The sequence below is a fragment of the Erithacus rubecula genome, assembly GCF_903797595.1.
Source record: "Erithacus rubecula genome assembly, chromosome: 24".
NCBI classification, from domain to species: domain Eukaryota; kingdom Metazoa; phylum Chordata; class Aves; order Passeriformes; family Muscicapidae; genus Erithacus; species Erithacus rubecula.
Window position 1 is genome coordinate 2,278,311 of NC_136676.1, and position 27,811 is coordinate 2,306,121.

At 48.5% G+C, this 27,811-nt stretch overlaps 2 protein-coding genes across 2 annotated transcripts in view; one reads left to right on the top strand and one right to left on the bottom strand.

The window, feature by feature from the left end:
• UBIAD1 (UbiA prenyltransferase domain containing 1) overlaps positions 1–27,811 on the top strand; it is a 423,268-nt gene that overhangs the window by 39,030 nt on the left and 356,427 nt on the right. The gene's annotated exons all lie outside the window — the stretch shown is intronic.
• Positions 17,758–27,398, bottom strand: ZBTB40 (zinc finger and BTB domain containing 40; the record flags this gene model as incomplete). The annotated part of the gene is given in 12 exon segments (XM_079326168.1): positions 17,758–17,912; positions 18,401–18,589; positions 24,007–24,148; position 24,745; positions 24,749–24,774; positions 24,777–24,912; positions 24,915–24,998; positions 25,002–25,188; positions 25,190–25,281; positions 25,283–25,336; positions 25,339–25,519; positions 27,379–27,398. Coding segments are annotated over 11 exon segments (1,080 nt in total). The 3' UTR covers positions 17,758–17,912; positions 18,401–18,432.

Below are 27,811 nucleotides of genomic sequence, written 5' to 3' on the forward strand. Positions count from 1 at the left end.
CCACTCCCAGTGAGGACAGCCCAGAGTGGAAATGTCCTGACATCATCCTAGAGCTGGAAAACTCCTGGAGCCAACAGTGTGGAGAGAACCAGAAAGGGCAGTTCTGGGAGCTGGTGAGCAGAAGGCAGAAGGGCAAAGTTAGAACAGCTCAGTGAGTGCTGGGACATGCCTGCAGGCAGCAGGAGCCACTGTGTCCCTGGCACAGATGGAGCATGTGGCTGGGAGCTGCAGCAACCACACGGGTGGGAGGAGGGTTGGCCCTGCCAGGGAAAAGGGGAGCAGGCACCAGGCACTACGAGTAACTCTGGCTTCCTCAGAGAAAGGAAACCCTGGAAACACAGAGAGCAGCAGGATGGCAAACAGCCACAGCCAGCACAGAGGCTGAACACAGAGAGAAGTGCTGGTGTCTCTGCCTGAACGTTGGATGTTCACAATGATGCACTGCTGAGTTGTGTGTCCCACCACTTCTAGGACACTCCTCGTGCTGTCTTGCACTGTGACAACCAGCTTGAGGCCCCAGCACTGCAACGAGGCTGCCATGGAACCTGCATGGTCAGATGGACATCACCAGGACAAGAGGGTGTGTGGGGTTGATGTGGCCAGAAATGTGTATTCTGTCCCCATCTGCTGCAGGCAGGTGGGGCAGTGACCCTGATCCCCTGCACATATTATCTGCTAATGGGCCATCTTTAAACCAGCTGGGCAATCATCTTTATCTTTCCCATGACCCACCCTTCATCCAGAAGGTATCACCTGTTAATGGGCCATTGTTAAAAACTGGGTGTGGCAGCGATTCTTATCCCTGTGGGAGATATCTGCTGTTAATGGGCCATTGTTAAAAACTGGGTGTGGCAACGATTCTTATCACTGTGGGAGATATCTCCTGTTAATGGGTCATTGTTAAAAACTGGGTGGGGCAGTGACCCTGATCTCCTGGCACACATTATTTGCTCATGGGCCATCTTTAAACCAGCTGGGGCAATCATCTTTATCTTCCCACAGCCCATCCTCCCTCCAGCAGACATCTCCTGTTCATGGCCATTGAGTCCCAGAGCATGACTGATAAAATTCCATCATCCCACTGGGAGATGCTCCAGCCAGGGGAGGAGCCAAGCATTTCCTACCCAGAGAAAAACTGACATTTTGGACACCAAGGAAACTTCTTTCCACTGGATTCCAGAGGAAAGCCAGACCCTTCCACATCATCCCTGGAGCTTCAGAGGAAACTGCACCTTCTCCAGGAGCACTGCTCCAGCTGAACCACATCTGCCACTGCAGGAGGATGCAGCCACCATTGAATGGGACTGCTGCCACCACCCTGACTGACTGATGGGTGTCAGGGCTTGGAGCATCCTGGACTATGGAAGGTGTCCCTGCCCATGGCAGGAGTGGAATTGGATGGGCTTTTAGATCCCTTCCAACCCAAAGCATTGTAAGCTTCTATGATAGTTCCCTGTCTCAGTTAGAGAAATACATCTAAAGCCATGGATTCAATCCTGGGGGGAAATTGAAAAGATCTGACAACAATTTGCAATCACAGAATCACACAGTAAGTGGAGGTTGACAGAAACTCTCAAAATCACCTAGTTCACCACAGCCCCCTGGTCATATAATTGCAGTTCCATTTTCTCCCAACTTCACTGAGCCCCCAGAGATGGCACTCTGGTGGGGCTGGTCACATCTCAGGGTGTGACAGCACAGAGGCACAGCAGGACACACAGCTGGCATCTTTCTATGGCTGATATCAACATCAGCAGTCCCCATGAGATATCACTACTGTTTCATTCTTTTTGAGGTCCTGATTTAACAGCTGGAACTTCCTGGAACTACTCCCCTAGATAAGAGGGGCCTGGAACAAGTCCTGCCAATGAATCCCCAAATTAATTCACAACAATGCCATAGACTTTGCAGCAGTGGAACAGGGTTTGGCCCTCCAACAGTGATAACCAAAATATTTACTTAAAATCTGAGGGGATGCAGTGCTCCCCTCAGGATCTCAGGGAAAGGGATTTCTTTCTGCAGAAGTGTTCATGTGGGCAGCAGAGGATTTTCACCTTTAGTGCATGAGACCATCACCTCTGAAGAGGGGACCCCGAGGGAGCTGGACCAGCACAGCAAATCCCATTTCCTCATCGATTTTCTCCAAGGATGCTCTGGAAGTAGCTGAGTGTATGTATCTGTGTGAGCAGGGGATATTAGAGACTCATGCCGTGAGATTATAACCAACACCAAAGGTTGTTCTCTCTAAACCCCTCTTTTAAGGTGTTAACGACTTTTAAAAAACCCAACTCTTTGTGCTGGAGATGTCTCAATCTTCATCACAGATGAAAGGTTTTTCGGGGGGAACCTGAGCCAAAATCTCTGTGGCTGTGTTCTGCATTATCAGAAAAAAGAAAAAAAAAAAAAGAAAAAAAAAGTGAGGCGGGGGAAGAGCTCCCTGGTAATACTGTTTGTCATAATCCTCTTCTTCCATCATCCTGCCCAGCAACAGCTGTGTGGGTCTGGCCCTGCTCCTGCTCTGAGAATAGCCTTGTTGTGCACCTTCCTGCTCCCCCTTTCCCACAGGAGACATCCTGTGCCCTGATCCACCTGTGCCTGGCTAGAGGATGCTCCCCTAGACAATCCCTTGGGCAGCAGCTGGAAAACTCTTATGTCCCCATCACCTCCTGCTGCCTCCAGGGCAGAGTGACTGTGCTGGCTCCATCTCTGTGCCATCAGCAGTGCCAGGACAAGGCAGGAAGCAAGGAGGGTCAGTGGAATAATGCAGTGCAGAGTGTGGAGGAACCCTCAGCAGGAGAGCTCACTGAAGGCAGCGGAGGGATGGGGCAGAGGAAAACTGAACAACCCCTCAATGAGCAGAACCTGCCCCAAACACACAAGAGCTCCCGTCAGAGCAGGGAGGAGACTGAGCCCTCATCACTGCCCCAAATTAAACAGCTTCTGCAAGTGGAACAAAGATTTTTCCAGGGTCCCCAGCAGTGTGGTTCCCTGCAAGGCACTGCTATCAGTGCTGGGGCTCAGCAGGGCAGGGCAGCAGAGGTTCTCTGGGCATCAGAGATGGATGGAGATGCAATGTCTGAGCCCCCAGGGGATGAGAAGGTCCTACAGTCCCTGTTGAAGCCTGTTACCACCTTGGGGCTCTATTCATCCCCCTGACCTGCAGCTATTGATTCCAGCTGCTTTGGATTCTTTTTGCTTCCCATCACGGCAGACAGAAGTTTCCATATTTTCACCAACACCAGTTAGTCCCCCCTGAAATTACTGGTCTGAGTAATCCCCCCAGCCCAGGGGAAGGGATTGTTCCCAACAGGAGACCTCTCCCTGCAAGCACCTGGCCTGAGCACAGCCCCAGGGATGAGCTTGTGACACAGAAAAAGAAAATTGTGTTCGATCGCCCTGGCAGGATGAGCTGCCTGCTCCCTGAGGGGAAGGGCAACCACAGGATCCCTGCTGGTGATGAGGGGTTTTGGAAGGGGGAGAGCATAAGGGCAAGCTCAGGGACAGGAGCACACACAGGGGGGTGTGGGGCTGTCCCAGAGCTGGGTCCCACAGCCCTGCATGGGCCAGGACTGACACATGGAGCAGTGCAGGAACCTGAGCACCCTGTCCCTTCCCAGAGCTGCTCCAACACACTCAAAATAATCTCTGAAGCATCTGCAATTCTTTGCCAAGTGCTGAATCATCCTCCTGCAATGTTTGCATTAGGAATGCAGGAGTGGTAGAGCCCTTTGCAGAGAGCCAGGGAGGAGGGGACAGGTAAGGCACCGAGCAAGGAGAGAACCAGCAGCAATGTGCTCTCTGTGCTACCTGCTCTGCTGGCCCTGCTGAGTGCCAAACACCTGGGCACATCCCCGAGGGACACAGGCTGAGGGTTTGCTTTCATCACCATGAAATGAGGCACTGTGAGCCCCCAAAGCAAGCCCAGCCTGTCCTCATCCTCCACTAGAGCAGCAGGGAGACACAACCTCACCTGTGTAAAACTCCTGGAATCCCAAATCCAATCCCCTACCATGGATTCCCATCAGCTGCATCATCTCCTGGACAGCTGTACCACCAATGATCTGAACCAGCTCATCAGGGGAACTGCAAAGCTTCACCTTTAAAACAGAAAAACCCTTGGAACCACAGGGAAATGGATGAGTAAAGGGGTGTGTTTATCTAGACTTTGACAGAAACTTTGATAGAATCTTACACTGGGGGATTTGAAATCTTTCAGCATATGCTGGTTACACACAAGGACACAAGAACTCGTGTGTGCTTAATAGATCTACTGAGATGTGGCAGATAGCAAAGGATTATCTGGGTTAGACTGTATGAGAAGCTGGAAAGAGCTGTGGAGGGAATTCACTGCTCACAGAGACTGGCTGTGTGGCAAAGGGAATGTAGTGTTGATAACTGGGAGCTCATTCACCATGGGGATCATCTGACCTGCTCCTGGGTACCACCAAACTCACCATCACCTATAACCCTGCTGGAGACAGCTCAGTAATAACAGCTTTACATGCTCAGAGACAGAAGAAACAGGTCTGAAGTGTAATGTACTAAACCAAGGTGATGTTAGCATGGCATTAAGGATCAACTGATGGGGCACCTCCACTCTAAGCAATGTCTCATGGACCCTCTGAGCTGGAAAAAATCAAAAGAACACAAGTTGGGTAAAGGGAACAACTCCCACATTTGTGATTGCCAAGGGGCCCTTCCAGCATCCCATCCATCTTTACCCAGCACAGAGCCCTCCTCGTGGCTCCTGCAGAAAGCCAGAGAGGGATCTGTTTACCTGCAGCTGTAGACCTTCCAGATGCACCTCTACATGTCTACAGAGAGCAGAGCACAGGCAGACACATGCAGAGAGGGGCCAGCTCTGCTTTGGGAAGGAGGTCTGGGTGATGGCAGGTAGGGGAAGGTGGATGCAGGGCTGGGGTGAGCAGGCAGAGTGAAGGATCTAGGCCAGGTGAAGGACAGCAGAGTGGGGGGACAGGGGTGGCTGGCAAGGGCTGGAGTTTAACTCTTCCTTACCAAAGTGGTGGCCATAAGGGCAAGGTCATCAAGAAGGTGACATATGGCCTTGGTCTCCTTGGGCAGAAAATCCAGATTCACATGTCAGGGAAAGACATCATCACAGCCATCAGCAGGTCCAGCACAGCTGGAGGGGCACGGATTATCTCCCCAGGCAGCCTGAAACCTGGGGCAGGGCTCTGCTCACCTTATTCCAGCCAAAAGGAGGAGGGCAAACTCCATCTCCAGTGGGTGGGAAACCTGTGAGCTGAGACCATTCTGCACAGTCCTAAACTAGATCTAATCTGTCCAGACAGACCCATTTGCTGGCAGCTCCTTTGTCTGCTGGGTGTGCACACCAGCCCATCCTGGCCAGCCCTCCCCATCAGCAGGAGGCTCTGGGGCCAGCAGGAAAGGTCTGAGAGGCACAGAGAAGAGATTTCCATATGCTGCAGGGGTCTAAGCATCCCTGATCCATGGCATGGAGGAACATAGGCCAACAAACTTGACCCTGAGCTCCCTGGGAGCAGTACAGGGGCTGAGTACTCTTGTTAGAAATGGAAAGGTCTGATCTGCAATGCTGGGCATGTCTCCAGGGTGTCCACGACAAGGGAAATACCAATCTAAACATTTGTGCTCTGCACAGATGGGCCCTGACTGGTGCTGATGCTCTTCAGCACTTGCCAGAGAGCAGAGATGGCAGTGAGCACCAGCACAGGGATGAAGGCAGTCACCAGTTTACCCCTCAGCCATGCCAAGCAGTGCCAGCTCCTTCACTCTTGTACCCTGTGGCAGATTTCTCCTCTTGACTGTGCTGGAAGTTGTTTCCTGCACAGCCTCCAGTTTGTCATTTCCATGTTCCATGCTGCTGTGGATGAGCAGCTGCAGGCAATGGCATGAGCATCAAGGCTCAGAGCAGGGGCAGCAGGGAGCACCTTCTGACCTGCCAAAAGCAGCTCCTGAAGCTGCAAACACCTCTCAGGACTGTGCACACCTCCAGCTGTGACCAGCAACCCTCAGGATGCAGTCACACAGCCCCTGCATCCCCTGCAGCCAGCATTGCTTCTTCCCAGTGACACTGAGCAGTGCTGAGCTGCTCAGCTGTGCCCATGTGCTGGGCAATTCAGATCCTGCAGCTCCTTACTGCTCCTCTTCAGGGCTTTCTGTTTCCTTGCAGGTCACAGAAACCAGACCCATGGGTGTCCCCACTCCCATTGTGGATGAGAGCTGTCACAGAGCATCCACTGTCTGCTCTCACATGGACTAGTTTACTGTAACATGATCAGAAGCCTGGGTAGATTTCCTGCTTTGAGTAATCATAAATGGTGCAGGGAAAAGAAAAGTGAGAGCTTTTGCTTCAAATAAAAGGAATTGCTGTGTTAATACAGGAAATCAGGAATTGTGGTGACTTAATGAAGGGCAGCTGATGGTCCTGGAGGCTCAGACACATAAACTGAGTGCCCAGCAGCCAGCCTGCTGCTCTCCAGGACAGGTTACTGAGCCCATCTCCTGGGGACATCTCACTGTCTGCAGAAACCACCAAAATTTGGGAAAGCCCCTCTGGCTGCTCAGGTTTGCTGAGCTGGATGGAGGCCACTGGAGACAACACTTCCCTTTTCCAGTGCCCAAATTCACTGGGGACATGCTGGCAGCCTGCCACAGCAACAACAAAATTTGCCAAGGTATCAGCATCAGCTGGGGCTGCCAGGGCTTGTCCAAATCACAAGGAGGGTTTTCAGAGCACTGGTATCCATTCTCCTCCTGCTCTCCCCTACAAGAGGATTCAAGGAAGATCCAAACTGCCTCTGTGCTCTCCTCACCTCAATTTTGGGCAAGCAGCAGATTTTCACACCTAATGACACACAGGTTGGATTTAAAAATAATAAAAACCTTCACCCCAAAACAAAGCCTAGAGCACTGAATTTGCATATACTGTGTTAAAATAACACCTGGGGGCTGTGAAATTACATTTTGCATGGGAAATATCAAGTGATGGCTGCTCAGGGCCAGTGCTGTACCAGGGCACTCTGCCTTCTTCCAGAGGATCCCAAAGCAACAGGACAGACACTGGGTCAAAAATGGGAGTTGAGCAGAAAACAGACATTTCCTAATGGTCACAGGTTTATTCCTGCACCCTAAATGCAAGGAGATTGTGCTGGTTTTGGCTGGGGTGGAGTTAACTGTCTTCACAGTGGCTGATGTGGGGCTGTGTTTTGAATTTTGCTGAGTGCAGGGTTGATAATATAGAGATGTTTTTGTCACTGCTGAATGGGGCTCACACAGGGCCAAGGCCTTTTCTGCTTTTCCTAAGGCCATGCTGGGAAGAGGTTGGGAGGAGGCACAGCCAGGACAGGTGACTCAGACTGAGCAGAGGGACATTGCAGCCCACAGGACATCATGCTCAGTGTGTAAAGCTGCAGGGAAGAAGGAGGAAAGGGGGACATTTGGAGTGATGGTGCTTTGTCTCCCCAAGCTGCTGTTCCATAGGATGGGGCCCTGGAGGGTTGAGTACCTGCCTGCCCATGGAAAGCAGTGAATTAATTATGTTTTTCTTTGCCTGTGTGTTTGGTTTTGGTTTCCCTATTGAACTGTCTTTATCTCAACCCATGAGTTCTCCAGATTTTGCCCTTCCAGTTCCCTCTCTGATGCCACTGGTGGGAGAGTTGTGTGAGTGGCTGTGAGGGGTTTGGCTGCTGGCTGGGGTTAAACCAGGACAGAGATGAAAAATCAGAATCATAGAATGGTTTGGGTTGGAAAGGACCTCAAAGCTCATCCAGTCCCACTCCTGCCATAGACAGGGACACTTTCCACTGTCCCAGGTTGCTCCAAGCCCCATCCAACCTGGCCTTGGACACTGCCAGGGATGAGGCACCCACAGCTGCTCTGGGTAACTTCCCCCACAGAGAAGAATTCCATCCTAATATCCATTCCAAATCGACCTTCTTTCAGCTTAAAGCCATTCCCCTCTGTCCTGTCACTCCACCATTACCAGGTCTGACATCCTCCATGGGATGTCACTTCCCAGTTTGTTGCAGGCACTCTGCTATTTCCCCAAAAGCATCTGGCAGCTGCAGCAGGAGGACACAGTGAAGGGCAGGATGGGCTCATGGTCCAGCCTGATGTTAAACAGCTTCTCTGCTTCCTTAGAGGATGGCACCAAGGTCAAGAGGGGCACAGGATCCCCCCAGAACCCAACAGATCACCCAGTACACAGGACAAGACTTGAAAAAAATCATCTTTTCAAAAATGTAGGATTTTTCCTTCCAGAGAATTGCTTCACATTCTGCAGCTACATCTCTCCTTTTCCATATTTTATTTGTACAGAGAAAAGAAAAAATAAATTGCAGCATAACAACAAATCACCAGCAATCAGTATTTCCAGTGTGGTAACACCAGACCAGGACATGTCCTGGGAAATTCATCTCCCTCCTGGGTAAAACTGAGGTGCTGCTAAGGCTGCAATTTGCTCTGCTGTGTGAATCTCATCCATCAAGAAGGAACTGGGGTGGGGGGATGTGAGTTATTATCTCCTCATAATGGTATGGGACATGCTCAGTGGGCTCTGTAAAGCTGCAGAGCTCTTGCTGGGTGTGTGCTGCTGGCAGGACTCTGCTGAGGGAACACCCACATGGGCAGAAGGGCAGGAGAGGGTCCCAAATGGGACAGTGAGCCTGAACCACACCTGCTGTAACACCTGCACTGTCCTCTTTCAGCTGGGACAGCATTCCAGCAGCAAGGGGCAGAGGGATCACAGCCCACAGCCCCATGCTCATGTTCTGCCCTAAGCTACCTCTGCACAGGACAGGGCTAGAAATAAAGAAATTTCTCCTCAAGCCCTGCTGAATCTTTTTTTCCTCTCCACAGTTTTCCAGGAACAAAAAGAGATCAGCTTCACTGTAATGTTCCCTGCAGATAGTGGCTCCCATGTAAAGGCCAGGACACCTGTAAAGCATTGTCTGGACAATCCATCCCCACTCCCACAGCTTGTGCAGGACTTTCACAGCTGCCAGCCCCCACAAGGTCAGGAAACAGGGAACAGCTTCCAACTCCACCAGCCTGTGGGACAAAATCCACTGCTTTCCTCCCAGCACATCTGTTCTGAAGCCACCAAGGCAGAGTAGTCATTGTCCCATTGCTCACCCAAGGTGTCCAGGCAGGCAGGAGATGGGCTCCAGCAACTCCCCCTCTGCTCCTGGCCAAGGGTTTTCACCTCTTCACCTCATTGACAGGTGCATTTCACACCCTCCACAGGTGGCCAAGACCCAGCTTCAGGCTCTTTAAACAGTGATATTCAGGGTTTGGAGGTGACCTGCCCAGGGCTTGGAGTTTTCTTTTCAGCCAGGCAGTGGGTGTGGGTTTCTCCAGGAGCTGGAGAGGCTCAGAGGAGCTTTCCACAAAGGTGCCGAGGCACCTGGGCACCAGCACTAATCCTCAAGGCCTTGAGCACCATCTCCTGGTCATTCATGGATTTAGAGGCAGCTTAACCTCTTTGCTTCCTCCATGCCACCATCCCCACAAAGCTGGAAGGGACAAAATTATATGGGAGCCCTTCAAGACATGCATCACCTCAGGGTCACTTGCTGAAGTGACACACACAGAATGCCACCAGCTCTGCCAGCCTCTCTCCTGGGAACTCTGCTCTCCTCCCCTTTCCAAGTTTTAACAGGAACAAACTCTCACAGGTGCACAGCCAGGCTCCTGTGCCACCATCCCTGCCTGGTGGCACTGAGCAGCCAGCACAGGATGGTTCTGGAAAGCTCCAATCTGTTCCCTGCCCTGGCTCTGGGCAGCAGGATGCAGCAGGATGCAGCAGGATGCAGCAGGATGCAGCAGGCACTGCTCCCAGGGTGTCCCCAGCCTCCAGGATCTGTGTGTAAATATCTCAGTGCCACAGTTCAACCTTCTGGCATGAGGAAAAGGAAGATAAATGCTACCAGTCCCCTCAGAGCCACAGGAACCCTGCATCTATCTAATTGCACTTCATAATGGATTCAGCAAGCCATTAATTATCAGATTATATTTTAGGAAGCTGCAGATAAAAAAGCTTTAGGAAATTTAGTCTTAAAGGAACTGGTGTGGACAATGCTGTTGCATCAGGCCAGAACCAGAGAATCAAAGTTTACAGCAGGCACTGAGTGCATTTTACAAGGTTTACAGGGGAAGGCTCACATGCAAGGGACACTGGCACACAGGCACAGCTCCTTCCCTTTTTTCAGCATGCCCCTGGGGAATTAGAAAGTGGTGGAGGTCTCAGGCTGTTTGCTTGCAGAGAGGATGATACACCCAGACCTGCCTGGGACCCTCCTTCCTAACAGACCCACAGAAAAAACACAGATGGGATCAGACAAGGTGCCATCCAAACAGTGCTGAAGTCATTTTGCACAACTCCCAGGAAGTTTCTACAGGAGAAGAGAGGCCCAAAGGTCAGTTCTTCAGCTCTGTGCTGGAACAGTTCTCCAGCTGCTCAATGATTCAGGTGAGAGCAGAAGGAACAAAGCAGCCCTTACACCCTGCAGAAGAAGATACCTGTGAGCACATCACTGATTCAGCCATAAAAATCTCCAACCTGATTCTCAGGACAGCTTTTTTGGTTTCCTGTATCCATGAGCCCCAGCTTTGTCCTGTACCATTCCTCTGCTCTCTGTTCACAGCAGTGGAGGGTCACACCTGACTCCCATCTTTTCCTCTGCTGCTTTATTTCTTATGTGTTGGGGGAGATGAGTTCTCCCAGCAGGGAGAATTCTCAGGCAGTGAATTTATATGAACCTCTCCTGTGTGTGGTCATGCTGTTCTTGCTGCATACCTGGGATTACTTTCCCAAAGAAGCCCCAAATCTCCCAGCTGGAGCAGCACACTGAGATCCTGAACCAACCTAGTGGATACCCAGTGCCAGGCACAGGCACCCTCCCCTGTCCCTCCCTTGATTTCTTCAGAGTGGCTGTCATCAAACAAATCCTCCAGAGTCACTGTCACCAGGTCAGAGACAGCTTGGCTCACTTGGGATTTGGACAACATCACAAGTTTGGCATCATCCAAAGAGATGATGTGCTGTCTGAGCCACCTGTGTGTTAGGAAGGTGACCCCAGAGTCAGAGCACAGCATCACTTTCCCCTGGATCCCTTTGCTGCTCACACCTTTTCCAGCCCCAGCTCAGGTAATAACATTCAGCTTCACACCACAGGTCTGAAATTACAGCAGGCATGAGACTAATAGGAAACACCAAACCACACACACCAGTGATGCAAAAGGAGACAGGAGAGTAATTTAAATATTTCTCTCCACAAATTGCTATAATTTAGCTCCACAAGGAGTTGTAGACAGTAAACACTCTGTGATTATCCACTGGAGGAATGCCATCCCAGGGAATCTTGCACACTGGGCACCCAAAGGTACCACCAGTTAATCCATCAGCTGCCAGAAGATTCAAATCATCCCCTGAGGGAAAACAGAAAAAGTATAAAACTCTCAGAAAGCAAATCTCAAGATGGAGAAATGCAAGAATGCTGAAGATGCAAGGACAAGAAACAATAGGGCAATGAGCTGTGGAGGGATAGGCCCCATCCTATTGTTTGTATATATATATTACATATGCAAAAATAAGATTTTAAAAAAAATCCCAAAACCAACAATCCCCCCTCCCTTTTCATTTTCATCATAAGAAATATTTACACCCTGTTTGTTCAAGCTGCAATTTGGGGAAATTCAGTTCTGTGTAATTAAGGAATGTCCCTCCTTGGAATGGGTATTACCACGAGATAATTACCCATGCTGGGAATCTGGTGTTTTGAGAAAGCAATCGTGCTTAGCAAATGACAAAGCCAAGTGCCTGTCAGGAATGTTTGCTACAGAGGAAATTATCAGCATTATGAGCACAGTTTTGCTTTCTATTAAATCCTCATTTACATTTAACTGCATGTTAATTTTGGTTTAAATTTTATGTGACTTCAGAGTCTCTTGATCTGAATAGTTCAGGGTGGGCTTAAACCCACCTAAACTTGGAAGGTTGTCCCACCAGGCAAAAGATGGGGGCTCCTGAGTCCCTGAGACATCACAGGCAGGCAGCAAACAATAAAATCCCACCCAAACAAGCATGAGGAGTGGCTTGGCCACCCAGCAGATGATGTTTAATGGGGACACTCAGTGTAGGATTGCCATCAGCACACTCTGCTCCACACAGGAGACCACGAGCCAGCGACCAACACAAGCAGAAATGTTACCTAGATCAGGGAAAGAACAGCCAAAATTAATTTACCCACCATCTCCCTCAATCACAAGGAATTCCAAGTAAGACACTGTTTGTATTTAATGTCATCTCCAGCTTAGGGGAAATTTTAGCTATTTGTTTTCAAAGGCAGTCACTATTATACAGTAAAGTCACCAATGGAAGTTTAGTTTACTCATACCTTTATCATCAGAGATGTTGGCTGTTGCCAGCAAGTTGTCTGGCAGAAGATGGAGTCCAGGGAAAGATGATTTCACAGCCCCCAGGAGTTTTTCTCTTAATCCACCTTCCTGAGCAGAGTGTCCAAGGCTTCCCTCTGACAGCTGCATCCACAACAATCCAAAACTGCCTGTAACAAAGAAACAGCCACAAAACTGCCTGAGACAGCTTTCCACAAACTCCTGGATCTGAGCAGAGATCAGAAAACAGGAACAGCATCACAGCACTGCACTGGACCCCTACCCACTGCCCACACAATTTAACAGAAGAGGCTGTGGGGTGGCAGTCACAGAACACCCAAATACAGCTGAGGTGACAGATGTGTCACCTTGAGAACAAACCTGCTGGGCTCTTCCACCAAGTCCAGCTCTTGGAAGTGGCTGATGAGCAAAAACTGATCTTTAAAAGAAAACAGAAGTAGACTAAAGGAGAGTGTCCAAAACAATATTTCATGTAATATTTTTAGCCAATACTTTTGAAACTGACAGTCTCATTTCCCTTGTCACTGCAATTTTTCTGCTTGCCATCAAAAAATTGATGGCCAGAAGAAAATACTCTTATTGTTGAAATAAGCACCTATTAACTGAATTATTATTTCTGTGATGAGGCCACGTGAAACATCCCTTATGTGAGATGCATCCATGGTAGCTTGGAAAAGCTCAAGGATTCCAATAAAACACCTCCAAGGCTCCTACAAGAGAGAAGCACTTGGCAAATACAGGCTGACCTCCTTTCCACCAACACTGAGCAGAACCTCTGCAGGGCACCAGCCCAGTTCCCTGATGACAATAAGCACTACACAGTCCTATCAATAAAATTATTAAGATCTGTCCTAATACTAGTTACATTTTTGCTCCCTTTCCCCTGGTTGGTAAGCACTTCCACAGCCTCATTCCCCTGCTGATTCTTCTAATTTCCAGCTGAAATTTATTCATGGCCAGTGTATGTCTGTTTGTTCATGTGCCAGCATTATCTTTTAGCTTAAAAAGCCTTTTAAACTCTCTGAGGTGTTTACCCTACATCTCCTCTCTGATTTCATTATAAGAGCATAATCATATTCCCTCTCAGTCTCCATTTCCCTGTCTGAATAAGGCAGCTCCTCTTATAAAACAGCTTCTACACTCCCCTGGACTTCCCACTGCAGATCTGTCTAGTTCCAATACGAATTCACCTTTTTTTGAACCAGAAATTTTGGCTGAGGTATTAACTCTTAGTTCTCATTACTGCACCCAGTGCACACCCTTCACTTCATACCACCACACCAGCCAGTTCTCAGTACTCAGTTCTCCAGCCATGGAACTCTCAGAGAATCATAGAATCATTTAGGCTGGAAAAGTCCCCTAGAACCATCCAGATCACCCAGCACCACCACCCATGTCCTCAAGTTCCACACCCACACATCTTGTAAATCTCTCCAGGGATGGTGACTCCACCACTGCCTAGGGCAGTCTAGGGAGTGTTTGATAACCTTCACAGTGAAGAAATTTTTCCTAATACCCAATGTAAGCCTGTCCTGGCACATTGAGACTATTTCATCTTATCCTGTTACTTGTCACATGGGAGAAGAAATGTGATTTTCCTTCAGCTGCAGGAAATTTCTGTTTCTGTGTTTTCTGTGGCTCAGGCTCCAGGCTAAGCCATGAATTTGCAGGTCATCTCTTCTCCTTATTCTTTTTCTTTGTCAGACAATATCTGCTGCGATTCCCAGCAGCCTGATGTGCCACAAGGCTCTCCACAGCTCTGCAATACATTGGTTTGCCTGACAGACATTTCAGCCATTCCCTGAACATCCTAAAGCTTTTCCTCAAGTTATTCACTCACTCAGGTCTGTAACTTCTCATATCAGATTTTCTCCCTCATTCAGGATGCAAACTTCAGACAGTTCCCCTACCTTTAACATAAAAGAAACTAATCCAACAGCTCCTCCTGCATTCTAATGAGCACCTGAATTCCTTAATTAGTTTCTCTAATTTCTAAAGATCTGTCCTTTTATAGACCAAACTGTTAGTGAACCTGCTGATGTATTCTCCCCTTCAATTCACACTGAACTAACTCTAGATCCCTTAGTCTGAAGTCCTCTTCTGAGAAAACACAAAAAGAGGTACAAGAGCAGCATCCTCTGGGGAGCTCCTGCTGTAACCTACCACTGCTCCCAGGCAGAAATGTCCCTGGCAGTGGGAGATGCAGTGGTGACATTTTAAGACTTACTTTGGCACTACCAGGTGAGATATTAGAAAACATCTCCCAGTTCTGCTTGCAGTAGGATTTTTCCTTCCTCAGCTGTCCTGGTTTGAAGGACAGGCGTCTGCCAATAAAGGTAGAAGTTTCTCTTTGAAATGGAGAATGTAAACATCCTCCCTCCAAATTATTATAAATTTGAAATTAAGGGATTCTCAGGCAAGGATAGGGGAATTAGGAATAACAGTTATTCACTAGGAAAATTAAAATAGAAATACAATATTACACAGAACAACCCCAAACACTGCCAGAGTCAGAATCCAAGCTGACACCCGTCAGTCAGTCAGGGTGGTGGCAGCAGTCCCATTCAATGGTGGCTGCATCCTCCTGCAGTGGCAGATGTGGTTCAGCTGGAGCAGTGCTCCTGCAGAAGGTGCAGTTTCCTCTGAAGGTCCAGGGATGATGTGGAAAGGTCTGGCTTTCCTCTGGAATCCAGTGGAAAGAAGTTCCCTTGGTGTCCAAAATGTCAGTTTTTCTCTGGGTAGGAAAGGCTTGGCTCCTGCCCTGGCTGGAGCATCTCCCAGATGGGGACAGAATTCACATTGCTGGCCACATCCTGTATTGCAACCCAAGCCACCAGTGTACCCAGTTAAGATTCCTGCAGTGCCCAACAATCTGCTTGTTCCATCCCTGGTACCTGAGCTCTGAATCAGCTCAGTTTGAGCATCGAGGGCTGCAGGCACTGGAGTCAAAGGGGAGAGGAACCACACAGCTCAGAACACCCAGGTGCCTTCTAGAAGACAGCCTGAACAGATGCAAAGGGCTGGTGTCTCTACTGCCTACTCTGATTTTCTGTGTCACTCTGAACTATGCAAAAACCTAAGCAGTGTGGGGTACCATGCAGAAGTTTCCCACTCTTGCTTTGTATCCACTTTACTTCCCTTAAGTGATAACCTATTTCAAACCCTCCACTCCTTCCCAATTATACAAACACCAAAAAAGCCACAGAAGTTAAGCACTGAATAAAGGGAAAGGCTAGATTCAAAAATTACCCAGAAAAAACCAGAAATTTACAAAGACACTTCATGAAACATGTTCTGGTTTTCCAGCAAAGAAAATCAAATTTGCTCCATTTCACATCTTGGACCAGGAACAGAAAGAACCCAGATGCCAAGAAAAAAGGCTGTTCCATGAGAAACTCGTGCTTGTCTTCTGAATAAGTGTGTAGAAATGATGTAGTGACAATGAGAAGAAAAAGGACAACCTCATCTTCGTGAACCTTTGTAGAACTAGATCACATCCCTGCCAGCTCAGAGCTCCAGTGCAGAACTGGATGAACTGGGTAAGATGAAACCTTCAGAGGTGGCTGCTAATTCCATGTTTGTTTTCCCAGTCCTACACCTGAGACACCAGAGATCCCACCTGCACACACGCCACAGGCCCATCATTTTTATCAGTTTAACTTCTGGAATAATTAAACACTTTCCCACTTGTACGTGGGGGAGGAATTAAATAAACCTCCCCAAGGTCAGTCTACACTTGACAATTTCTCTCATGTTTTCTTGTGCCACAGCAGGACAGAGCTCTGCCCACAGCCCCAAATAGATCTGTCATTTGAGGGAAATTGTGGGCTCAAACAAGGGCTCAAAGGGATCCCATAGAGAGGAATAGGATTTCATATTCGGAGCAGGGTTTGGAGGCTCTGTAGCAAACAGAGCACACAGTGACTGGTGAGGATGAAAAGAAATACTGTTCCTCCACCAAACGAGGCAGGAGCTCTGCAGTACATAATGATGCAGTTACAGGCTGTATCCTGTGCCCAAGGAGCAGAATTGTGATGGCAGAATGGTTTGGGTTTATTATTGAGGAGCTGTGTTTGTCTTTTTCAATGTGAAGGGAGGTAAAAAAATTGCTGAGTTTTAACCACCTAATTCTATGAAGACAAAGAGTAGAGAGCAGGGAAAAGATGAAGCCTTTAAAAGAAAGAGTGCACTGCAACACAAACAGGCATATGTGAAAATCCTCCTCTCCCCACTGCTGAGGGAGCTGCAGCTCCAGGCTCCCCACATGGGTCTCTGCTGGCACCCACAGTGTCCCCAGCAGGTGCCAAGTCCTTTGCTGTGCTCATACTCTGCTTTCTCCTCCCACATCTCCATTCCAGGCTCAGCTATGTGTTTTGAGAGGCAAACATTAATCAGTCACCAGTCACCCCATCCCATGAGGACAGGACAGATGCCTCTGTGGGTAATACTTTTTAGGTGCCTATTCCAGCCTGTATCTGTTCTCAGGGATGCTCCATGCTGGATGTGGGACCATGAGACCTTAATTGAGGGTTTTAGGAGCTGGGCAGAGGTTCTCAGCCCACCTGTTGTGGCCCTGGCCAGGCTTACTCAGGCAGAATGCAGAGATCATTCATGCCACTGAGCACAACTTTCCATTCACTATAATCCTGTGTCAGGGGAGCCTAATGATGTGACAAACTAGGACAGGAGGTCAAGCTGTGTCCTGATCACAGCATGTGAGGGCACCCTGTAAGTTCCAGCTGCACAGGGTACAGCCAGCTCCCCTCAAAGACAAAGGAAAGCAGCTTAAAAACTGCATTTTGTCCTGCAAATCAGCATACAAGTGCAGTTGCTTACAGAAAAGGAAAGCAACAGTCCTCCCCACCACTGCCTGCAACACATAAAAATTAAAACCAAATTATTTAGTAGATGTGCTAGTCTTGCAGGCAGCTGTGTGGTAAGAGTTGCAAAAATGGCATAAAGCTGGGAGACAGCTGAAAGGGAAGGTGATGACCAGGAACTGACAAGGAAGTAGCAGAGAGGTATTAGTGGTTCTGCTCAAACTCCCCTCTAGAGCCTTGTCCTCATTCTCAAAAAGGCATTTTCAGGGTATGAGGAGTACCAGGCCCCTCCTCTGGCCCAGCTCCCCTTGCAGGGCTAGTCTTACACTGATACTGTTCTCCAGGTTGTCTCCACTGCTCAGTTTTCACTCTTCCCACAGTTCAGCACAGAAGGATCTGGGATCACACCCATGTGCAGTGTGTAGGAGGCAGGTGGAGGTGCCAGTGAGGTTTGCCCATCACCTGGTAAAACCTGTGTGATGTTACCTTGAACACACACACCCCACCCTGGCCACACAGTTTGCCTGCTTCAGATTTGTTTATCTGCTTCTCTGAGGCAGTGAGGAATCCCTCTTCTCCCACCCCCAGAGCTCTGTGATGGGGCTCAGTTCTGGATCAGCTCCTCCCTGCAGCACAGCAAGCGAGCGGTCAGCGCCTCTTCCTCGGCTCTGCTCTCTGGGGGGAAAAAGATTCAGGAACACAAGAGAAGAAATAAGTCAGTCTGAAGAGACTGACAGGTTCCTGAAGCGAGGGAGACTCTCTGAAAGATCTAAGTGAATAGCAAAGCTCATCCCAAGCACGAGCAGCAGAGGAAAATCACTTTACTATTCTCTTTAAACTCTGTGAAAGGAAAACGTCTCATTTATCTAACAGACCACAAAGCCATAAAGCAAGCTGGAGGTTAACACAAGGTTTGAAAGGCCACTGTTTTGTGTCAAACTCGAGTAGAAAAGAAGTTTTCAATCCCAAGCCTCAGCTGTGCTCACGCTGGCTGCCAGCCATTGATCCAGCCCTCCAGGCAGCAGTGGGGAGAGCCCTGCACAGCTACACCTCCTGCTGCAGGCAGAAATGCTCCAGGATCTTGGCCAGCACGTGATAAACCTCTCACATCTCTCTGTAAGGTTGTCCACTCACTTTGCCAGAGGTTGCACCCAATTTCCTACCTACTTGCTGTGGGGCTTCTCCACTGCCCTGTTCAGGATTTGTCTTGAACCAGCTTCAGAAAAGACACAAGGCTCTGAGTGTCCAGGGGCTGAGTGTCCTGATTGTCACTATCCTGGGTGTGAGCATCCTTCACTTGGCCCAGCAGCTTCTTGAGCACTGACTGCTCCTCTGCCTTGGCCAGAAAGAGCCTAGAGCAGAAGAGAAATGCAGGAAGGTTTAGAGAACAGTCAACTGCCCTGTACAGACAGACACAACAAGCAGAACTCTGGAGATTAGGTCAGGGGAAAAAAAAAAAAATTAATCAGAACAAAAAATAACCACACAGACACACACCACAGAACCCAAGCTCTGGCCTGTGGCCACCCACCCTGGAAAGAAGGGCAACAATTCCTGCTTCCTGCTCTTATCCATACAGCAAATCCCACAGACTGGAGCTGGTTCCAGCACCAAGCATTTCTGCATGTTCAAATAGCCAAAAACCACTAAAACCTGGTAAAATGTGAATTTAACACTGCTACCTTGGAAGGCAAAGCTAGGGCAAGAGATACTGAATTTCACTGCAGAACAAGGAGGGTACACTTGCACAGCAAGCAGAGAGCATTTCAAGTGGAACTTTTAGGAACCTCCTTTCTCAAGTACAATGGAATTGTCTCCTAGGGAAAACTCTGGAGAGGAGGCACCCAAACTCTGAGTGCTGTGGGCTCTCAGCACACCTGACAACCAAACCCAGAGGCCCAAAATCTACTTCAGTGACCTGAAACAGCAACCAGAGGCAGATGTACCTGTACAGTTATGGAAATAAAAGACAAAGAAATAAGCTGGAACTCTTATTCCTATTTCCCCAGAGCCTTTTAATGCTGTAAATATTGCCCCTGAAGACATTTGCTCCCCAGCTCTCCAGGAGAGATGCCAGCCTTTCAGAGCAGGCAGCCTTTATTGGAGACTCCAAGGATTCCATAAAGGCACCTTTGAAGTGGGAAGCTCAGCTCAGCTCCAGGGAGAACAGCCATTTTCTGCTGTCATTGTCATTTTTATTCTGATGATAAAAAGGCAGAATGCAACTGCTTGGGGCCAAACCAGGGGCTGGTGGACTGGCTTTTCCTGGCAGGTGTAAATGCTCACACATTAGGGCAGTGTGGCAGTGCCATGACCTATTGCAGAGGGGAAACTGCATCAGTCCCAGCTCTTCACACTCACAGCAGTCTGCCTGCTGAACAGGGCATGTGGACATGAAGGGCTCTGGTGTCAAGAAAACACAGATGTGCTGAAGAACAAAGTAATTTTTAATGCAAATATTAATTTGTACTGAGACTTGATAACAAAATCATGTTTGTTGTCAAGGTTTACATGCCTGGCCCCTTCCAGATCAAAATGAGTATATAGAATACACAATATCTTCACTCTCACCACCCTAAAGGTGCTCAGATCCTGCCAAATCCATGCTTGCACTAATATGGATGAAAATTTTAATTAAAAACAGCACAGCATTCCTACCCAGAGCCCCAGGTAACATCCCTTCATCAGTGCGTGGATTTGGTAATAAGAATGAGTGTTCAGTAACTGAAATATTCTGCTATTTATAGGCTCTTTCCAGAAGACATTTCCTTGGATGTATTGCTCAGTGGGAACAGCAGCCTTTTAGTATTGTTGTGAAAGAGCACACAATATATTTCAGACTTACTTCGAAGCACTAATAATTCACAAAGATCCTGGAAAAAATGGAGAAATACTGATAAACAGCAGGAATCCCAGCTTCCACTTAGTCATAATGTGTCCCCACATCACAGCCTGATCCACCAGGCTCTCACTGTCTCGGACACTGCAAAACCCTTTGTGGCCAAGCTGGCACAAATTAGCACATCTCCAGTTTCCTCATGGGAGGAAGAAACTGCCTCTGCACCAGGAAACTGCATCACCAAGACCTGGCTTGAGTGTGGTCAGTGCCACCAAACAGACTCCATGGCACCCAGAGGTTTGGTCCCTGTTGAGGATATCAGTTCTAGTGGCCAAAACATTCCCACCTCAGCACCATGGAACAGGTCACAGACCATGGAACAGCCTTCCCAGCTCATCTCAAACATCCCCATGTCCACAGCAGCCCCCTGGCAAGCTGTCTTGGGCTGCAATACAGCATGTGGCCAGAAATGTGAATTCTGTCCCCATCTGTTGTAGCCAGGTGTGGCAGTGACCCTGATCTCCTGGCACACATTATCTGCTCATGGGCATCTTTAAACCAGCTGGGGCAATCATCTTTATCTTTCCACAGCCCATCCTCCCTCCAGGAGATATCTCCTGTTCATGGCCACTGAGTCCAGAGCATGACTGATAAAATTCCATCATCCCACTGGGAGATGCTCCAGCCAGGGCAGGAGCCAAGCCTTTCCTACCCAGAGAAAAACTGAGATTTTGGACACCAAGGAAACTTCTTTCCACTGGATTCCAGAGGAAAGCCAGACCTTTCCACATCATTCCTGCACCTTCAGAGGAAAACTGCACCTTCTCCAGGAGCACTGCTCCAGCTGAACCACATCTGCCACTGCAGGAGGATGCAGCCACCATTGAATGGGATTACTGCCACCACCCTGACTGACTGATGGGTGTCAGCTTGGATTCTGACTCTGGCAGGGTTTGGGGATTGTTCTTTGTAATACTGTATTTCTATTTTAATTTGCCCAGTAAAGAGCTGTTATTCCTAATTCCCATATCTTTGCCTGAGAGCCTGCACTGTGCATGACTCATGAGGGAGACCCCAGGAAGGCTCTGTGGAAAGCACTGCCTGCTTGATCCACACAACAAGAAAAAAAGCTCAGCCCAAACTTCTACAGAAATACACCAGAACAGAGGAAAAAAGTTCTTTAGCTCTGTCACCATGAAAAAAAACCTGCCAAACCCTCACAAGCTCTCTCTCCTAATCAGGATGCAGAAGATAACAGGAAACTTCTTTCTTCTGCCTCATCCAGAAATCCCTGCAGCTGCAAATGAAGGGCGACAGTGACTGGACAGGCCCACAGGCAATGGAAATGATCCACAAACACAGTGACATTTATTCTACGTGGGAGAATCAATGCTCCCCCACTTCATCTGAACCTGGTAGTAGAGGGAACAAATGAGCTGTGCAATAATTTGAATTGAGTTTCTCTAAGAGAGCACAGGAAGATAAGACTTGACATTGGCAAAGCTCTTCTACGCTTTCCTAAATTACTGCAATTTCAGTCTTGTTCTCGTTTCCAAGCAGGTTTCATCCAAGCCAAAACCAAATTAGATAGGAATAGTTTATGTGAAATATACAGAGAAACTATAAAACAGAAACAACCCCAAAAATCACATCTCCCTAAACTGAAAAGCAATTCATCTGCATTTTTCAGTCTGGGGAGCAGAACAGAACATCAAACTCAGAGAGAAGCAGTAGCTCTCACAAAAGCCAGCCCTGCACCACAAACCTTGTTGGGGAAAAAACCCCACAAACAAATGAGACTGGAGTGCTGCACAGAACAAGATACAAGAACAAGATGCAGGGATGAGTTCACCAGCAAAGGGAAAGAAACAAAGAGCCATCCAAGGCCAAATTCCACTGAATTCCACCACAGGAGCCTGAGCACCAGGACAGCCTTGGTGCCAATAGGCAGGCTGGCAAAAGTCCACATAACTCCTGTGCTGCCCAGAACTACCCCTGCTTTCCTAGAGAGACCAGCTGCTTCCAAAAGGCTCCTGAGGAATGGGACAGCAGGGCAAGCACACCCAGCAAAAATGCTCTGTACAAAGAAACAGCTCACCAGCTGCCAGACACAGTTATACCTGCCCTGAGGCACTCAAGACTTCAAATGACTAGCAAAAGAATACAAAGAAAGGGAGGGGGGAAAAAACTAGGGGGAAAAAAAATCCATTGACATCTACCACTGGCACAACCTTAGCCTGGGTTACACATCCCAGCTCGGCTCTTTGGAGCTGAACTTGCACTTCAAGCATGACTTTAAAAATACACCATTGTGTTTTCACCCCCCCCCCCCTCAAAGGAAACACCAGGCTCCTTTGGGGAAAAGCTGCTCTGTGTGCTGGAAACAGACTCAGTGCTGAGGTGCACAAGTCCTGCTGGTCCCAGAGGGGAGCTCAGAGAGGGGCAGATCTGGCTGAGCCCTTGCTTATAACAGGCTGCAGCCTGTTTTCCCACTGCCCTGGGGCTGACACTTTTCATGCTTGTCACAGTTGAAAAGTGATTTTTCAGGAAGGCTTAAAGAAAATCCATTTCTCATTTATTCAGCATTTATTTATAGCTGCAGAAAAATTGTCCAGCTACCACTTTGCAGTCAGCCACCCAAACTGGCTCTGAGCTCCACAACCTCTCCCTTGGCTCCTGCTGTAACAGCTCATTTGGGAGCACAAAAGGCCAGGAATGGATCTGTGAACCTTCTCTACAGGGTCTGAAGTTATATGTTATATTCCGCATTCCACAACATCAGGAGAACCAGCTGCTAAGGGAACACGAGCTTCCCTCCATGAACATTTAAGGGCTCAGCAGAAAACAATCCTGCACTCCCCAACCCAAGGGAATTCTCCTCCCTACTGTCACAGGTTTTGGGTATTTTTCTATAAATATGTGGTCTTGGGCTTTTATAAGGAATGCCACAATGGTCAAAATGTACAATGTTCTGTGATCACACTGCTGCTGGAGGGACTTGGATCCAGCTTCCAGCCAGCAACTACATGGGAACCTAGAGAGCATGGCAGCCCCATGGAACAGCACTGCTCAGTTCCCAAAGCTTGGATAACCAGGGAGCACGGAGAGCCAGCAGTGAAACAGGAATACCTCTTCCCCTTCAGAAAGGCATGCAGGGCAGTTCATGCAGCTTGCTGTGAAAAATGATCCACCAGAAAAGGCTGGGCTGAGGGCAGCAAGCACAGTCCCATCCTTGCCTTACACTGGCCACAGCTTTTGTGCAGCCAGCTCAAGCACCCACCTAGACCCACCACAACCATCCACAAGCTGTGTCCTCCTGCTCCAGTGTCACACCAGCACAGACATCCCATTCTGTTTGTGTTGCCCTCAAGCTGGGACAATGGATGGCACCTGGCTACCACAGCTCAGAGCCCAGAGAACCCTTCAGCCCAGCAGCACTCAGTCACCCCCTCCAGCAGGAAAACAGGAATTGAGCATCATTTACCAGCTCCAACTGCTCTTCAAGCAGCACGTTGGCAGGAGAAGCACCAAGGAGCAGCACCCAGCTCCCCTGGCAGCCCTGTCCCAGCCCTGCCCTACAGAGAGCAGCAGATGCTCCACAGCAAGGCAGAGCCCAAGGGCTGTGGAAATCTATTCTGGGATCTCATATGTCAGTCGTTTACAAGTCAATGCAACTCCTGGAGCACATGCCATGAACAGGAGGAGAGAAATCTGTGCTGGAGCTCTCCTACAACACAAGGATGTCTTTAGGGCAGGACATTCTTTTTTACCTGCATGCCTGAGCAACTTGCACTTACAGATGCTTCTCTCTAGGGTGTTGCACATGTTGCCCTTCAAATAACCAGGCACCAGTTTCTCATGGACAAGGCACAAACTATTACAGCCCTTAGCACGGTGAAGAAAAAACTTGCATGATTTATTGAAGTAAACACACCTGCCTCCTTTTGAGAGGCATCAATTTCTCTGAACTCCTCAAGTCTTTTCAGCACAGCCTGGGCATCACAAAAAGCCTCAGAGAAAACACTTTCATATTGAACAAAGAAATCCAGTTTACAGCTTTTGCTCTCTGCTGCTGTGTGAGAGAAAAAAGATGAGTTATTTGCTAATTGAATGGATTCACAGAAATCATGATGTGATTGAAAGGCATCAGTTTGTAACCAGCACATTGGCTATAACAGGAAAACTGTGACTTATAAATCTCTTCTGAAGGCATCACACATCCTGGAGGGAAAACCAACAGTTTATTTAACACCAGTTATAAATGGAACATTTATTTTAAAGCCAGTACAGCCTCTGTTTTCCTCCCATGCTGAACAGGAGTTTAAAGGATAAAGTAGCATTAGCAAGCAACTCTGTTCACTTGCTGTTAGACATATTGTCTAATCAGCCCCATGTCCTGCAGTAACACAGATCCCACTGCATGACAATCACATGCCTGGGCAGTAAAAGTTTTGCTCACTACAGCTCTGGCAAAGAAATGAGCATGAAACAACTACAAAAGATAAAGGAAGAAAATCTCTGCAGAACAGGGGGATATGTTGCTGTTGCTCCCAACCCAGGGCAAACTAAAAAGATCAAACACAGAGTTTGTTGCCCCAAACAGGCAAATGTGAGCTAAGGTGTTGCAAATAAAGAGGCAATGCTGTGCCCAGACCTGTGAGGTCTCACCTCAATCCCTCAATTGTCCTTTCCCCCTGGAGGCTCAGCAAGCTCCTCTTCCCTCCAGCCACTGCACTCAGCATGGGCGGGATGGTCAGAGCCAGAGCCTGAACCCTCCTGGAAGGACCTGGACTCACCTGGAATTGTGTCCTGGTGAACCCAGGTCTGATTCACAGAACAGGAGGAGAAACACCTGCTTCAATTTCTGCTTCTACAGGGCCAGGTAAAGGAGAAACTCTCTGAGTGAGGATGATAAATGTTTTTTATTCATCAGGTCTTCCAGACTGGGGCAGGTAATTAGCTGCAGCTTGGTTTCCAGATGAATCTGCTTCCTGGCTGGAGACTCCTCTCACTACCTGGTCCTTAGCAGAACAACTTATGAGATCCCTGAGGAGGTTTTTGCAACTAACAGCCACATCAAACATCTGCAGACTATCTGCCACAGAGATAAGTGGTGAAATTGTGTTTCCCCAGTGGGAGTTTGCCACTGTACCTCATCTCAAGTAGGAGTGCAAACTCCTCAGGAGTCAGCACAGAAGCATCAATGGGAGATGGTGTCTGTGCTGTCCAGCAGGAATTTAAACAGCAGGCTGGCAGCAGCCTAAAAACCACCTTGTGTGCTCTGAAATGCACATTCCCAAAGAAGATGGTGCAGTCACAGAGGTGCTGCTCCTTGCAGAGAGTGCAGAGCTCATGGCACCTGCTGGCCTCCTCCTGCCTTGGTCTCCACACTTTCACAAAGCCCAGATAAGGAAAAGGAAATGGATCCTGGTAGCATTCCTCTCTACAAGACAGAAAGAAAAAGAAAATTATTTTTCAGTTACATGTTTTAGTAGTTTACTATACTTCAATTCTTTGGTTACAGAAAGATTCTCATTCTGAATTCACCCTCCTCAAATTCAGCAACTTATTCTGGGACCTGAAGAGTCTAGACAGTGTTCAAACCTAAATGAATAGGTATGGACTGAGTACTGAAAGTAGAGGAGCTATAAAAGGGAGCAGTGGCTCCCTGCTGTGCCATACATCTCAGGGAGGTGTGAGTGCCCATCAGACCAGGCTGTGCCTGCAGCCAGGGGCTGAAGGGGATGCTGAACTCAGCAGCTGGTTTCTGAAAGGGCAGGTGGGGAAGCAGGGCAAGAATACCTGTTCAGATCATCTACCAAACACAGAGGAGAATCTGAGGTGTTGGTTTGGGCCTGCAAAGCATTAAATGACTAGAAACCAGTCCATTTTCTCCCCCAAATCACTGGTAAGATGAGCAGGGCTATGTGAACATCAGGGATAGGGGTCTGCTTGCAGCCCAGAGCCTTCAGCACCCTCTTCCCAGCACACCATGGTCTCAGCTCATTGATTTATGAGTCTTTTCCCCTAAAAGGTAATTTCTGGCAAAAGTCCATAACTCTAATCCCATCTACCAGAACCCCCCTTTAACTTCGCCCCCTCCCCACCCCATTACAGGAGGGAGAACAGATAAGACATCTGCTAACAGAATTTTTATCAGTGGGACACCTGGAGTTTTTCTCTAAGACAAGATAAAGATGTTTCTGCCTTGTCCACACACCAGGATGCCTGACACTGGTGTGGGCCACCAAGAAGTATGAGCATTAGGGAAAGAGCACCTGGATGGACATGAATTACATGACCTTCAACACTTCACATCTTCTCACTCAGCTTCCTGCTCTCTGGCAGAGAACCTGAGCTCTAACAAGCCAGAGCACACACACCAATCTCAGAGCTCTGCCTTGCATGAAATCAGGCTCAGAGCAACTCCCAGCTTGTACCAAATCACAACATAAGCAGGTGCTGGATGCAGGCTCAGCTGGCACCTCACTTCTTCAAGGCACCAACCCCTCTGGAGCTCAGCTTCTGTGGGAAGCTTGCACTATTCTATTCTGTCCCCAGCAGCCCTTCTGTGTGACACTGCCTGTGCTGGCTGTGGGAAGACAGGAGAATAGAAGAGACATCACTGCATCTCAGAGCTACAGAAGGCTGAACAACAGGTTGGTGGATCCCAGAAATGCAGGAGAGCTCTCCTGTGCGGCCAAGGGCTCCCTCAGGTTTTTAAGGTGAAGTGCTATGGAACTTGTTCTCAAGCCCCAGGAGAAGACTACAGATGGTTTTGACATCACCTCAGAGCAGAGGTGTTACACTCCTCAGTACTTCTGAAGCAAGAGTACAGGGCTGGTGGATCTCTGGAAGGCAGAGAAACCTGAGTGGGCTCACAGCCACCCTGCTGCTCCCCAGAGCCAGAGTTTCTCCAGGCACATCACTACCAAAGGCTGGCTGATCTGCAACTCATCTTTCTGAGTATCAGATCCATCCTTCCCCCAAGCACAGGGCCAGCCACCTGCACTCCCAGTCGATCCAACAGGCAGGCTCTGCTCTCCTCCCACTCCATTTTAAATCACAAGGAAGCAAGCTGCCATCAGCAGAGCTGCTGCTGGTCATGACAGTAGAGACAGACCCAATTCTTCTGCCAGACTCCATGAATTTGCAGTTTTAGTCCACCCACTCCTTCCCTGGAGCTGAAGGACTTCCAGTATCTGAGCTGAAATTGGGTCTGCTGGTTAAATAGTAATAATAGCTATTCCTACAAAAGGGTAGGCAGGAAGCATCCATATCCTGGAAGAGATGTCTGCTCACTTTTTCATAGCCTCCTGCATGAAACCTATTTCTTGCACCACAGCAAGCTGGAGGAGGAAGCAGCACCGTCTGCTCCCTCCATTCCTGGCAGGAATACAGAAGACATATTTGCTCATGAGAGCTCAAAACAGTGCAGCTCTAAGCAGCCTACCAGCATATCCCCTTCCTCATTGCAGCAACTCAGAGCACTGCAAAAGGTTTCCTGAGTAATTAGCACAGACATATTTGTTTAAATACATTTTTTTTTTTTAATTACAGGGACCCAAACCATCCAGCATCACCAAAGAGAACAGGCATTTATAACAAGGGGTGTTGGCCAAGACCAGCCTAAAGGCAATTGCACCCTACTCAGAGGACACTTCTTTTATTTGAGCCTAGAGCCAGAATTTCATCAGCAATCTGATTGCTCATCCATCACTGCCTCCCAGATTTC